A 15,820-nucleotide genomic window follows, 5' to 3' on the forward strand; every position below is an offset into this window, starting at 1 on the left:
TAATGGCAACCGACGTCCCCTTGGAAAATATACTTTAAGATGTGTCCTAAAGGGTACGTAAGAGTCAGGTAGGCAAAAAGCAGGCAAGGAGGAGTGTGAGCATGAGTAGAAAGAAAGGCACGTGCAGAAGTCCTGGGCAAGAGAACGCTTTATTTGCGGGATAAAGAAGACAATATGATGCAGCAGGAGCAACCGAGCAGCATGGGCTAAGACTGGAGAGGAGCTGGGTAATTGTGCAGTACTCTGCCTCACGACAGCTTGTATGCCACACTAGAGCAGCAGGAAGCCGCTAAGCATGCTAGGCAGAGGAGAAGCAGTGCAGGTTGTTCAGGTAGGCTAGCATAGACACCAGAAGTTCAGGGAGCAGATTGCCTTGATGGTTGAGCTGATCCTGGCTCCTCTTGGCAGGGGAGATAAGTAACAGTAGCCAAGAGTACCGTCGTAGGGTTTCTTTTGCTATGAGGAGACACCATGACCATGACAACTCTTATAAAGGAAAACATTTAATTGGGGCTGGCTTCCAGTTCAGAGATTTAATCCATTATCATCATGGTGGGAAACGAGACTGTGTGCAGGCAGACACAGTGCTGGAGAAGGAGCTGAGAGGGCTGGAGAAGGAGCTAAGAGGTCTACATCTTGATCCACAAGCACTTGGAGGAGTCTGTCACACTGAGCATAGCTTGAGTAAAGGAGACTGTAAAGCCCACCCCCACAGTGACACACTTCCTCCAACAAGGCCACACCTACTAATAGTTCCTCACTATGGTAGCCAATCTCTTTCAAACGCCACGAGTACCAAAGAGTTGATTGGCTCTGAAGAGCACACCCATGACTTCCAAATTTCTGTGGCATCCTCTGCTAAATCTGAAAGGGATATCAAAGGTTAAACAAATGGTATAATCCACACATAGGGTCGCCCACACACAGGGATGCCCACACTTCTTAGTGTTGGTCTGGTCCCTCACTGAGCTTATAACCCAGGTAAGAAGAATAAGATAGAAACATCCAACAAGTCTGTGTTTGTGACATAGATGTGGACTTATTTACCTATCTGACAAGTACTTGTTCAGCAACTCCAATGTGTCAGGCACCGTAATGGCTACAAGGCATGTAGCAGACAGCTAGACACAGATTCCCTACCAGTCATGACAGCCTTTCTGGTATCTGAAACTAGAGATGGGTGCTTGCATGCCCTTGTCCTCAGGGACAGGAGTGCGTGGTGCTGAGCTTGAGGAGAGGTGTGGAGATATGGAGACTTTCGTTTTCCTCTCTCTTTTACCTTCCCAAGATCTCATTTCTGTTCGAGGAAAGGGCTTTGATGAGTTAGGAACATCTTAGTTGAAAGGCAGGGCATATGGATCATTGTTACTGTCCCTTCCGTCATGAAGCACACACAGGGACGGTACAGGGGCTCTGAGGGATCAGATCAACAGACCAGCTCATGCTCCCGTGGGTCAGCAGATGTGTGCCACCCTCCCAGCACCAGGAGTGAATGGTGATGGCTGCAGGACCCAGAGGAAGAAGGCTTTGAGTGGGCTCCTGGAAGAAATGACTCTTAGCAAGTCACAGCTGTAACTGGGGTTACCAGACAGAGGAGGCCGGAGACTGTGCCGGGATAGGATAACACAGCCTCTCCCATGCCCCTGAGTTGTTTTTATCACCCTTCAGTGAAGTCCATCCAGACTGTGAGGAAGGGGGTTAAAAAAAAAAATAGTTGTTTTTCAAAAGCATAAGGAATTATCCAAAACATCTGCATTTTCTTTTCAAATGGAAGTGACCACTGCCAGGAAAACAAGAAGTCATTTTGTTAGAACCCAGTTTCCATTTTATTCCTTTCTCTTTGTTTAATTAGATTAATCCCCCAGTGGTCTCCCTTGGGTCAGGGCAAATCACTCATGGCCATAAATCCTGACGTCCTAAAAACAGTATGAAAGAAAAAGCCTCATAGCGCCAACTGGCAAGCTTGCTTTTCGTGGGACAATTCTTTGGGAATGAGAGCTATAATCCTTCCTGGTCCTACCACATTCTCATGTGTGGCTGGAGAGGAAATAATGGTGGCTGCCATCACCCTGTGGTTGGGAGCTGTTGCATAGAGAAAGCTGAGCTGTGGTGTCGCAGGTCCAAATAGGAGTCTGAGTACCTCCCACACCAGAGGATCATGGGGACTTTTGTCCATGGGCTCAGTGATTCTCACCTGCTGCACTCTGGGGACATTACAGATGTTTAGCAAATACTACTGCCAAAATCCTACAACCCCTGGCATTCAGGTTTAACAGAAGGGGTGTCTTGGCATCGGGAGAGAGTATGGGGCATGCGAGCATGTGTTCATGTGCCAGAAGCCGACCTCGGGTATCCTTCACGGAACCATTCACCTTGCCTTCCTTTCCTTTTCTCTTCTCTTCCTTTTCCTCTTTGCCCCCGGCAGAGTCTCACTGGGACCTGGATCTTACCAGTCAGGCTAGGCTGGTGTGAATTGACATTTTCTGTCCTGACCACCCAGTCCCAAATAATCAACTCAGAGACTGAATATGAATTATAAATTCTTGGCCGGATAGTTCAGGCTTGTTACCAGCTAACTCCTACACTTAAATTAACCCATATTTCTGTCTACGCTTTACCACGTGGCTCAAGGCTTGTGACCTCGCTTCTCACACGTCCTGCTTGCTCAGCATCTGGCTGGCGTCTCTCCTGACTCTGTCCTTCTTCCCATCATTTTCAGTTTGGCTTTTCAGCCTAACTTCCTGCCCAATTACCGGACTGACGGCTTTTTATTAACCAATGAGAGTAATACGTATTTTAGTGCAGAGAAGGATTGTTCCACAGCAGGCTGGCCCACTGGTGAGCCCAAGGATCCATCCATCTCTGTCGTCTCTGCAGTGCTGGGATGGCAAGCACCTGGACGTTTGACATTGCCTGGCATTGAACTCGGGTCCTCAAGTTTGCCCAACAGGTGCTCTGCCTCCTGAGCATCTTAGAAGGGGTCCAGAAAGTTCTAATAGGCAGTTGGGTTAAGACCCTTCTGCTTCGATAGACGGGGTCACACGGTAATAATCTGAATTTTACAAAGTCCCAGCCTGTCCAGAAAGAATTCAGGCCGGCCTCACAGAGATCTACCTGCTTCTGTCCACCCTGTGCTAGGATTTAGCTTCGAAATACAACTTTCAAAAGGTTCTTTTGTGCTGGGCGGTGGAGGTACATGCCTTTAATCCCAGCACTCGGGAGACAGAGGCAGGCAGATCTCTGTGAGTCTGAGGCCAACATGGTCTACAAAGTGAGTTCCAGGACAGCCAGAGCTATTACACAGAGAACCCTGTCTTGGGTGGGGTGAGGGTGGGGCTTTTATAATATGCTAATTTTTCTCCTGTTCTTCTAAAAGCTCTTCTTAAGAATTTTTAAGCCAGGCAACTGTAAGTAAATGAATTAAAGCCCTCATTCCCACCCCCACTTGCTCTTCATGGTTAGCAGGGGTTCTAGGGGTGACAGGGTAACACTTGGGTAGAGCGAGGGACTGCAGGAATTCCTGCCTCCCTGCAGAAATGGCTTAGAGACAGCAGTTGCCAGTGAGTGGGGAGCCCTTTTCCCCAGCAGCAGTGCAGAGAGCTGGCCACCCGCAGAGGGACTTAGAGTCTAGTAAGGGAGACTCTTGTCTGCATGAACACATATACCGTTAATATCATGCTACATGCCAGGGAGGAAGAGCACAGGAGTGTACTGACAGCCAGTGTGGGAGCCCAGAAGCCCCACACAGCTCAAGCTCCTCACAGCAAGAGGCAAACGTCCCATCACCCGACAGGCACGCCTGGGAGTCAGGGTCACATTGCATAGTTTTCATCGTGCCCGCTGGAAGTCAGACGAGGTTCCCAGAGCTGAGACTATCTGTGACAGATGCTGCCAGACACAAAACACGGTTTGGATGGAGTCACTGGTGTCTCCCTTGAGTGTGGCTCTGTCGTCTGTTGAGGAGAGTTCGGCTCCTCGGGCTACGGAAGGCCTCTCAGCCATCTGGTGTCTGTGATCCCTCCCAGCCTCGTCTGCCACTTGCCAGGGAATTCCCAGAGTAGAATTCAACTGCCAACCCTGTCCTCCTAATCAGTACAGCCCCTCAGTCTTCATTCTTCTTCTTAGACCTCATCATTTTAATATGTACTAGTATACATGTAATTTAATTAATTGATTAATTAGTTTTTTGTTTGTTTGTTTGTTTTGGTTCTTTGAGATAGGCTTTCTCTATGGAACAGACCTGGCTGTTCTGAAACTTGCTTTGTAGACCAGGCTGGCCTTTAACTTACAGAGATCCACCTGCCTCTGCCTCCCCATTGCTGGGACTAAAGGCGTGCGCCACCACCACCTGGCTTTTTGTTTTTGTTTGTTTTAAGGAGCGATGGCTCAGTGGTGAAGAATATACTTGACTGCTCTTCCAGAGCACCTGGGTTTGACTTCCAGCACCCACATAACTGCTCATGACTGTTGTAACCCTGGTTCCAGAGGATCTGATACTTCCTTCTGGCCATGGGCACTACATGCATGGACGTGGTGCACAGGCATACGTGCAGGCAAACATCAATAAAAATGAGAAGTGAAAAAGTGCTCAATTTATTTAATGGAAATTCTGAGCCAGATCAGTTTTTTTTATCTTTTAATCAATTTAACATATTTATCCAAAAGCACAATACAAAATTCGAAGACCACATAGGTGATATTACTTATTTATGTGTGCTCCTGTGTGTGTGCACGCGTGTGTGCCTGCAGGTGTGTGTAATGCATATGGAGGTCAGAGGACACCTTCCTTGTCGTTCTTTGGGCACTGTGCACCTTTTGCTCGAGGGTCCGTTGCTAGCCTGTGTCTTCACCAAGTGGATGAGGCCAGCTAACAGGGAGTGCCAGCTGTTCCGTCTCTACCTCCCGTCTCACTGCCAGGATGACAAGCTTGGCTTTTTATGTGGGGTTCTTGGGATCAAATGCAGGTCTTCATGCTGCCAAGACAAGAGCTTTACAGACCGAGCCATCTCCCCAGCCCCTTGGAGGTGACAGCCAACCATAGCTGTTAGAGAAGCTGCTTTTGCCATGAACGATACCAAGTGTAGACTCATGGATGTTCATGGTGCTGAGAATGAGTGACAGTCGAGGGCTTATCCCTAAACAAGGCTTTTACGACACCCCCTTTGAGGCCCAGGGACTATCACAGAACAGGGGGCAGAAAGAGTGTAAGAGCCAAAACACAGGGCAAAGGGCTGTAGGATGCTGTCCCCAGGGGACAGCAGCCACTGCTGTGATCACGCTCTTACAGCAGCCGTGGCAGCCTGCACAAGGCCACCCCACCATCAGGCAGAGTTAACCACAGATCTAGGAGGGACTTATGGGCCCTACCCTTCCTTCCTGGGCTATTGCCTTCTGATGGATTCCCGGGGAGGGGCTGTCATTTTCTTTAGTTGTGTATCTGTTGGTAACACCACCCCCAGGCTCTAATGGATATTTCCAAACTCAAGGTTTCACAGACAGCCCTGGGTAAACTCAGTGGGGCACCAAACAACTCACAGGCATGAGTGTGGGAAGGGGCTGGTAAGAGGGGGAGGAGTGGGAGTAATCAGGAAGCATTACGTGTATGAGAGTGTCAGAGGTCAGATTTAATAAAACATATTACAGGGTTTCTCTGTGTAACAGTGCTCACTGTGCTGGAACTCATTCTGTAGACCAGGCTGGTTTTGAACTCACAGAGCTCCACCTGCCTCTGCCTCCCGAGTGCTGGGATTAATGGGATTAAAAGCGGGCACTGCCACTGCCTGGCAATAAAAGATATTTTAACAAGGAAGAATGACGAGGCTGGAGAGGCGGATGAGCACTAAGAGTGTCCCGCAGAGGACCTGAGTTCAGTTCCCAGCACCGTCAGGTGGCTCCCAATGGCCTGCAATGCCAGCTCCAGAGGATTGAAACCCACAAACAGAGCCGGGCGGTGGTGGCGCACGCCTTTAATCCCAGCACTCGGGAGGCAGAGGCAGGCGGATCTCTGTGAGTTCGAGGCCAGCCTGGTCTACAAGAGCTAGTTCCAGGACAGGCTCTAAAAAAGCTGCAGAGAAACCCTGTCTCGAAAAACAAAAAAAAAAAAAAACAAAAAAAAAAAAGAAACCCACAAACAGCTGTGCTTGTGAGCACATGCAAACAAACATGTGGTTAAAATTAAAATCAACCTTCGTTTAAGCGATATAGACTTCTTTTTTAAGTATAAGTGAGAGTCAGGGACTAACAGAGCTTTCTGAATAATTGAATTTTATTACCCTTGATGTAGTGACACTTTTTAACCAAAGGAACTTCCCTTTAATATCTCCAGTCCCTTTAATGCTCCCTGACTTTCTCTGGTTCTAATGGCAGGATTGTGGGTAGAGCTGGTCGTTTCACGGCAACTGAGCAGTCTCCTTGCCAGGAAACAGCACACCATCATGTCTGCTCATCTGTGCCAACGAGAGGCTGAGTCAATGGTGGGTTAAAGGTGCCTTTAACCTTGCCATCCTCTTACACATTCCTACACCCATGGCAGGACACACATGCCCATACGCGCATTCCCACACTGCATGTCCATGACGAGTTAGCTCAGCACTTTGTGGATACATGGTGGCTAGCTGACTCAAACAAGGGCATGAAGAGTCTCCTCTCCGTCGTTCCCTGTAACGGTCCTTAGTTCCTCCCATGGCATCTGGCTCCTCCATTTTCCTCACCCAGTGTGGGGAATGAAGACCCTTCCTGTAGTCAGATGGGCAGAGGAAAGGCTGGTGGGACCTGGGGTTCGAGGTTGTACTTACAACTTGCCATGTGTCTTAGTCAGTTTTCTGGTGCTATGAAGCGGTACCATGACCACAGCAACTCTTATAAAGGAAAACACTAATTGGAACTGGCTTAAAATTTAGAAGTTAAGTCCATTATTGTCATGTTGGGAAGCATGACAACCTGGTGCTGGAGAAGGAGCTGAGAGTCCTACATCTTGATTGACAGGCAGCAGGAGGAGAGAGCACTGGGCCTGGCTTGAGCATTTGAAACCCCAATGCCCACCCCAGTGATACACTTCCTCCAACAAGGCCACACCTCCTCATGGTGCCACTCCCTATGACCGAGCATCAGATCTGTAGGCCTATGGGGGTCGTCCGTACCCAAACCACCACATCCAGCAGAGTGGTGAGTCTGTAGCTCCCTTGCCTGCCTTTTCTGCATGATGTCAAGGGTCACACAAGACAAAGTCACCTCCTGTATATTGGTGAAGCTTCGTTTGCCCAAAGACTAGGAATGGTGCATTATGGGAGCAAGTAGAAGCTCTCGCTCACAACCCAGCTCTCATGAGCCCTCAAAATCATGCTCAAAGTGGTTTTCATGACCACAGGAAAATACAAAATTGATTTTAATTAAAATTATTTCGTGAATTTCCAGATAATTCCAGCTTTGAAAATGGTTTTATCAGCGGGGCAGTGGTATGCACACCTTTAATCCAGGCACTCCAGAGGCAGAAGCAAGCAAATCTCTGAGTTCTAGGCCAGCCTGGTCTACAGAGTGAGTTCCAGGACAGCCAGGGCTACACAGAGAAACCTGTCTTCAAAAACAAAAAGAGGGCTGGAGAGATGGCTCAGAGGCTAAGAGCATTGCCTGCTCTTCCAAAGGTCCTGAGTTCAATTCCCAGCAACCACATGGTGGCTCACAACCATCTGTAATGAGGTCTGGTGCCCTCTTCTGGCCTGTAGGCATACACACAGACAGAATATTGTATACATAATAAATAAATAATTTAAAAAAAAAACAAAAAGAAAAAGAAAAAAGGAAAATGTTTTCATCTACACTAAAATGGATACAGTGTCAGCAATGGTTGCTCTGGGTGGTAGGACTACAGGTGGATCTTCCTTTTATGTATTTTGCCCCTCAGTCTTCTACAATAATCTTTTAAGATGTGCAATGTTATTTGAGGTTACTGTAGTAAGTGCTATAGAGTTGAGTTGCTGTGGGCCAGGAGCACTTCGGCTCCTGAGCTGTGTGCTAATGGTTCAACTTTGCCTCAGTCCAGGATCTGTGTGCCTCAGAGGACCACGGCTGTGAGCAGCTATGCGTGAATCTGCCAGGTTCCTTCGTCTGCCAGTGCTACAGCGGCTACACCCTGGCCGAGGATGGGAAGCAGTGCACAGGTAGGTGTCTCTTCAATCATGCGTGCTGAGAAAGGATACAGAAGTACAGGAAGGAGAGCAGCATGCACGAGGCCCAAACAGTCCTTTAGGTTTTAATGAAGTAGTCGGTGCTGTGGTTTAGTTTTTAGGCAGAATTGAACTTTAAAGACTTCATTTTTGCTTGAGGTCAGTATTTGCTTATTCCAGACCCTTATTCACATGAGGCACGCTTATGACAGTCTATGTAAATATAATTGCCTATTACATCACTGCTTGTAAGGGACAGTGCTGTGGAATATGCCCTGTGTACACCGTAAAGAATTGCCTCTCGAATTGGTTTAGTAGAAGGCTGAGTGACTGGTAGCTAGGCAAAAAGTATGAGCTGGATAGCCAAACTGAGAATACTAGGAGGAAGAGGGGCAGAGTCAGGGAGATATCAGCCAGCTGCAGAGTAAGCAGGGTGTGTACAAAATGAGGTAACAAGCCACGACCCACACACATATGGGTTAATTCCAATGTAAGAGTTAGGTAGTAACAAGCCTGGGCTATCAACCAAACATTTATAATTAATATTAAACCTCCGTGCCAGTTATTTGGAAACCGGTGGGTGGGACAGAAACTTCCACCAACAAGCAAGGTGGATTTAGAGCATAGTTTGGGGACCTACATATGAAATTTACCTGGTGATGGGCAGGGGTGCTATGCAGTACCTGAAAGACCTGGTAGCCTTATCCCTCATTTTGGACCCGCAGTTCAGAGAAAGGCCCAACTGTCTGTATTGACATCAAGGTCACAGAAAATAAACAGCCTTGAGAGCCAGGGAAGGGCTCTCTATGAAGTGCTCGAAGCTGCAAGCACAGCTCGCAGTTGAATGCCCTCCCCACTTGGCATCTCCACACTGATCAGTTGAGAGATGGGGTAGAGTTTTCCTGAGCCCTTGTAGAGCAGGCCAGCAAACCCCAAAGATGTATGAAGCCCCTTCCTGATTAGCTGCAATTCCCTTGCCTGGTCTCATTCATCATGAGAGCAAGAAATGGTAGGTAAATGCCGGGTGTTCAATAAGCTGGACGGAAGTGAACGGAGATTCCTGACCAAGTCTTGCTTCTCTGTTCTATATCCCGTTGCTTCCAGAGACCATGTTGTATCCCTTCATTCCTTGTTCCCCTCCACAGTATATGTTTATTCTTTTGCATTTCAAATGCATGTTTCCCAGCATGCCCTGGTTATTAGTTAGGGGTATGAAATGGAGGAAAAAGACAAAAAAAAAAAATGATCACTTGCTATTTGCATGGGAGTAATGAGAGTAATGTGACTTTGTTTTTCCACACTGGTAGGTTTGAGAACTACCCTGTCAGACGAGATCAGCGAATGGAATTGGTTTACTGAGTACTGAGTCTTAAAGCTATTTATCAGGGATGGGGGGGAGGCAATTTGCTGGTGGCAGCCATGACTGAATGGCAGGATATTCTGTTGGCCATCATCCAAAGAGAAGCCAACACATAACCACCAATACTTATTATTTTGTTTTATTATTTTTTATCATACAACTGATACTTAAAGGATGAGAAAATCACTGTTAATGATTCATCGCATTTCTACCATACTTCCCCTAGAAGTATCTACTATAAAAACATTGGTCCATGATGAACAAGAAGTTATACGTACTGCTTATTTTTATCAGCTTTTTTTGCCCCTTCCTGTTGTTACATAAGTAGAAACCTTGTGAACTGAAAAGTTAAAAAAAAATAAAAGGTGGGGAATGGGGCCTTTGTGAGGAAGGACGGGGATAAAGCATCAAGGTGTCGGGAACACAGTTCTGATTGACGGAGTGGGGGAAGACAAAGAATGAACTAAGAGCTTGTGGGAGTCCCAGGGGATAGACGAGAAGGAGGCCAGTCCATGGGAGGTTGGGAAACTAGAGAGTGGTGGGGAACCCAGTTCTCTCTGTATTACCAAATAATTGCCTAATTGTCCCAGTGTAGTAGAGAGTCTTTGTGTCTCTCAGGATTGTGCTGTAAGTTTGGAATTTGACATTTGCTGAAGAGCTGAAAGAATGAGAGAGAACACACTGTGTTTGCCAGGATCCGTGCTGGCTGTATTCATCCAAGACGGGTGTTTTCCCTGCTGATGCTTATAAGCGTATGAGAATGTGTTGGGCTGGAGGGATGGCTCAGCCGTTAAAGGCTAGGCTCACAACCAAAATGCCAAGAATGTCTTGCCTGTATTAGGCGGTCAAGCAGGAGAAACTGTGTATCCTAATGTGACCCTGGTCTCGTCCCTCTGATGATCCTGGCATCACCATCTTCACAGCTATCCTTGACAGCCATTGACTAAGCGTCTGGGGGAAGCAGACCAGGAGATGAGTGGGCAGATCTCTGTCACTCGTAGGCTCAGAATTCTCAAAAGTCAACTGCTGTTCCATGGGGCTGTGTTGGGAGCCCAGGCAATCATAGAACTCCCAGAGGACAGAGGTAGAGAAGAGAGAGACATCTGAGGGACTAGCCTAGAAGATCTGCATATAGAAGGAAGAGTATCCATCGGACAGATGAGCAAGCAAGAACCTATGTGATGGGCAGGGATGGTATGGAGGTGGAAGTGTTTTCAAGAGAAATATCATAGTAAAATATCATTAGAAGCTGCACAAGCAGCCGAACAAAGGCACCGTTCTCAAAGATGGAGACTCCGGGAGCTATAAGATATCAAAACAAACAAACAAAAAAGCAAAATCACCTCATTGTGTTTTAAGTAAGATTACACTTTTTTGTTGGGCCACATCTTGACTATCCTGGGTTGGACACACCTGAAACTTCATGACCTTGAACTTCTAAGACTCTGAGAATGATGCCAAAGTGATAGGAAGAGATGAGAATGGATTCAAGGAGAGATAGCCTGGAGTTTGGGGCAAAGCAAGGTTGGAATTATGGGACAAGGCAAGGACATGTCAGAGAGAGAGAGAGCAGAATAGCCCAGTGCAGAAGAGGATGCTTAGAAAGCCAACAATGCAGGCAGGAAGCGACGTGTTTTCCCCTTGTTCCTTTTAATGTCCATTTAGGTTTTATGAGTTTAAATGGCTATGTGTCTTTACTTGTTTTGAAGGCATCTGGACCTTCAAGCCTTACATACCAGTCTTCAGTGAAGTACGTCTTTATTTCATGTAATCTCTGAGGTTTTTTTTTCACCCACAATGAGGAGTCATGACAGCTACTACAGAGGATTTGAGAGGATAAATTACTGAGTAAAGTTCCCGGTGTGCACTAGGCCTTGGTCATGGCTGTGAAAATAGCCATGATAGTGATTGTTTCCTGCCTGGGTTTGAACTGTGGAATGAGAATGGATGGAGGACTTTACTCTAGCCACATAGAGAAAGCAGGAAGAGCTAAGGGCAAGAAAATGTCTATGAATGACCGTCTAGGGCTGTGGAGGGGAGAGAGAAGGAGAAAGTGCATTGAGGAACTGTGGAATATGATGGGGAGAGACTCCCCAGTGGGCGTTCTATTGTTGTGATAAGGTATCGTGACAAATGTCCATCTTGGCCTTTATTACTTTGCACTAATGCGCTGTTTATCTCTGAGGTCAGCTGAGTAGTTTATCACACATTGGGCAGAGCCTGGATGTGGCAAGGCTCACATTTGATTCTGTAACCTTAGCCCCCTGTGATCTGCCTGGACAATGGATGACAGCCAGGAGTTACTGTGTTCTTTCCGTCTATGGAGGTGCACATAGACTCCAAGCAGAGACAATGGAAGGGATTTTGGTGGAGTCGGTGAGGAGCTGGAACAGTGAGGAGATGATGGAAGGGATTTTTTGGAGTCGGTGAGGAGCTGGAACAGTGGAGGTGTTGCTGACTTGAAGAACGGCTCCATGATCTGCCCCTAACCCTGGCCTTCTTTTTCATAAATGAAGTTTTGCAACTAAGGAAGTTATGTAACAAATCCAGAATATTTGGTGAAGAATGCCTGAGCGGAGTGGACTAGAACTATCCGGACCTTACAACTCTTAGAGGGTCACATGACTGGAAATGTGTTTCTTCACGTTCGACTGCTGAGTGCTGGTCTGGGCTGCCATCCCTAAGAGGCCTGGTAGTGAAACCGTGAGATCACATAGACCAGGGTCTTAGGAACCCACAGTCTCTGAATCCTGTCTTTCCCTAGTTCAGACAGGTGTGCACACAGAGAATGAAGCAGCATGAAGATCAAGGCCGAGGAGAAGCTCGTCTATGAAATGGCCTGTGGCTGCTAAGGAATGGAAAATACCATCCAAAAAGGGATATCCTGCACTACACATGGAGCTGGGTGGGCGTGGTGGCATGAGCTTGTAATCTAAGCTCTCAGAAAGCATTGCTACAGTTCCAGGCCAAACATTCTGCGACTCTGTCCCTGCCATAAAACCCAAAACAAACAACTCCACTCCCAAACATCCACAAATATACAATTATATCATAGTTGTTTTTGTTTAAAAACAAGTGTACATTTAATAACAGTTATATTTAATAATATTTTCAAAATGTTAAATAGGATTATTTGAAAAATATGATATTTAAAATCTTTCTTATATAAATAATTCCCATGATATATTGTCTGATTTTTTTTCAGTTTGGAGCTCTTTAAGTAGGCACAGGATTTGAAAAATTCTGAAAAATAATTTAGAGTCAGAATCCATGATATTGATGAAAAATATTCCAATCTTTTATATTTATAATAGCATAAAATTGCTGTTCTTATCGTAATTTTGATCAGCACATAATCTCAAGTTTCTCCAAAGCTGCTGATTTAATTTTTATGGCTTGTATAGATTATTCTTGCTTTTTAACAGGGACTATTAAAATTTAGCCTGCATCAGAATCCCCTAGGGGCTGTTAGCAGAGATTCTAGTTCCCATACCCAGAATTTCTGATTCCACTTGTGTAGGATCTGAGGACTGATATGATAGGCAAGTTTGCAAACGATTGTTGATGTAAGCAGTTCACAGACGACACCTTGACAGTGCATGCCTGATAGACATACCACACGGTCAGTGGCAGAACAAAGGTGTTCAAGAGAACAGGTGTTACAGTACAGCTGCTTGTGAGGATGCATCAGGGTGAGGTGTGTACAGACAGTCTCGCACGCAGGGGCTCAGACTGCATCAGGATGAGGTGTGTACAGACAGTCTCGCACACAGGGGCTCCGACTGCATCAGGATGAGGTGTGTACAGACAGTCTCGCACACAGGGGCTCCGACTGTCTAAGTCACATTAAATCCCAGAGGCCTTAGAGGAGAGGAAAGCATCGGTTTATCAAGAACTGGTAATGAGGCCGGGCGTGGTGATGCACGCTTTGAATCCCAGCATTTGGGAAGCAGAGGCAGGTGAATCTCTGTGAGTTGGAAGCCAGGCTGGTCTTTAAATCAAGCTCTAGGACAGCCAGGGCTATTACACAGAGAAACCTGGCTCAAAAAACAAAACAAAACAAAACAAACAAACAAAAAAACAGCAACCAAAAGAATTGTTTATGTGGTGTTCGGCATCAACGGCTGCTTCTGTGCAGTGTTACTTTGCACACTCTTCCATAGCTTCTGAAAGAGGGGTTGATTACACCTTATGAGGTGAAAGAGAAGTTCAAGAGTTATTCTTATTGTGCTGGTCTTAGAGCCTCTTGAATATACAAGTGCCCTGTCACTGAGCCACACCCGCAGCTACTTTTAGGGTTCATCTTATCTCTGTTCCCCCCAGTTCAGTAGGTATAAACGTGCCTTGTGATGGTTTTTATTAGCACTTCTCTGACTTTTAAATATATTTGTCCATCTTCAGGAATGAAAGCCTAATCAAAAAGATCTTGATTTTTTTTGAGGGGGATCTTGGGGTGTTGTTTATTTATTCATGCGTTTTGCTGCAGATGACAATTAAACTCTAATCGTATTTGTTATAGGTATCCTGACATTCTACTGTCCCCTTCTCTGTGCTTCTAACCAGATGTGACCGTGTGTTGTTTTCTGCAGCTGTGGACTACTGTGCCTCAGGAAATCATGGATGTGAACACGAGTGTGTAAATGCTGAAGGTTCCTTCCTGTGCCAGTGCCACGAGGGATTTTCTCTCAACCCAGATAAGAAAACATGCACAAGTAAGTTACACACATGCACACACACACACGCACGCACACACACACACACACACACACACACACACACACACACACACGAGTGAAATCGCTGTGGGCACTGGGGACTTAGAACTCTCCCACGAATGGATTATTGCATATTAAGTCATGGTGCTCTGCCCTTGTTCCTCTCTGTCAGGCCTTTCTCTGTGGCTTACTTGGTCTCGATGTCTCCAGGCAAAATATTTGAAGGCATCTTTTGTTGGGGACTCCGTGCGGGCATGCTCTCCCAGTGTCTGCTAGCATGCTAACTGTCCCACATGCTGCCTCAGCACAGCTGCATCGTCATTATAACAGGGCCTGAGGGATATTTTCACTGAAGCTTTGTGGCTTGTGGGCTCCAGCTTTGAGTCCACGTGAGGAACAGAGAATCACTAAACTGAAAGGAATTGAATGTGGTTTCTTGGGGGTGTAGTGGGGATAGGTGAACCTTCGTCTTTTAAGTTCTGTTTGACTTTAGCTATATGCATAAATATTGAAATTAATTTGAACTCCTAAAATTAGAACAGAAAATCTACAAACTAAAGATGATCCCCAGTTTTAAAAACGATGGCAGAAGGATTCTTTTAAATTTAAAGGTGCAAGGGTCTTCAGTGCAGTGAAAGACTACGTGGGAGATGCCTGCTTCTGAAGTCTTAGGGCCCAGCGGCATTTTAACGAGGTTCAATAACAATTAAGAGTAAATAAGGACCGGGTGGTGGTGGTGCACGCCTTTAATACCAGCACTCGGGAGGCAGAGGTAGGTGGATCTCTGTGAGTTCGAAGCCAGCCTGGTCTACAAATGGAGTTCCAGGACAGCCAGAGCTGTTATACAGAGAAACCCCCATCTCGAAAAACCAAAAAGGAAGGAAGGAAGGAAGGAAGGAAGGAAGGAAGGAAGGAAGGAAGGAAGGAAGGAAGGAAGGCACCACTGCAGTGTGTATCAATGACAAAATAGGATTTTAGTTTATAAAAAGTTTGTGTGCCTTCCATCTTTTAAACGGACATCCAGTGTGTGCTTCTGTACATGTTTTCAAAATCATCCTTCCTTTCATTCAGTCCCTTAATATCAACAGCTTCAAACCCCAGGAGTTTGGCACGTTACATCCAAAACATGTTGTTGGAGCCCCAGATGAAGGAGGCACAGGTCATGGCTGGATTTTAAAGTGAGCTGTCACTCGCCACACGAATGGGTTTGCCTAGGAAGGAAAGCAGCGCTACAATAGCACCAGAAGGGCATTTAGACCTCCATGCCCAGCACGCAGCCAATGCACAGTTCTTTGTCTGAGTAGAAAGGCTGAATAGGCTGCTCTCCTCCCAGGCTCTCCTCCTCGCTGTACAAAACTTGAGCAGTTCTCAGCAAGACGCTGTCCACCTCGTCCCACCCCAAACCCAAGAAACCACATTCTGAACTATGAACAACAGTCAGGCTGTCGCTGTGGTTGGGAGCTGTGGCTGTGGGGCAGATGAGTCAGCATTCCCATCAAAGGGGGACCCTGTGCTCCTAGGTCAATTGCGGCATCTCTGCCTTTCCCCTGACTGATCTCGGGAAAAACCTCATGCTGCAATTT

At 46.4% G+C, this 15,820-nt stretch overlaps 1 protein-coding gene across 1 annotated transcript in view; it reads left to right on the forward strand.

The window, feature by feature from the left end:
• The window catches only part of Matn2 (matrilin 2), a 112,747-nt gene that overhangs the window by 59,990 nt on the left and 36,937 nt on the right, over positions 1–15,820 (forward strand). The window contains exons 5-6 of the mRNA XM_042055707.1: positions 8,034–8,156; positions 14,112–14,234. Of these exons, the coding sequence (XP_041911641.1) occupies positions 8,034–8,156; positions 14,112–14,234 (246 nt within the window). The remainder of the gene's footprint in view (positions 1–8,033; positions 8,157–14,111; positions 14,235–15,820) is intronic.

Source organism: Arvicola amphibius, chromosome 9 (genome assembly GCF_903992535.2).
Source record: "Arvicola amphibius chromosome 9, mArvAmp1.2, whole genome shotgun sequence".
Lineage (NCBI taxonomy): Eukaryota > Metazoa > Chordata > Mammalia > Rodentia > Cricetidae > Arvicola > Arvicola amphibius.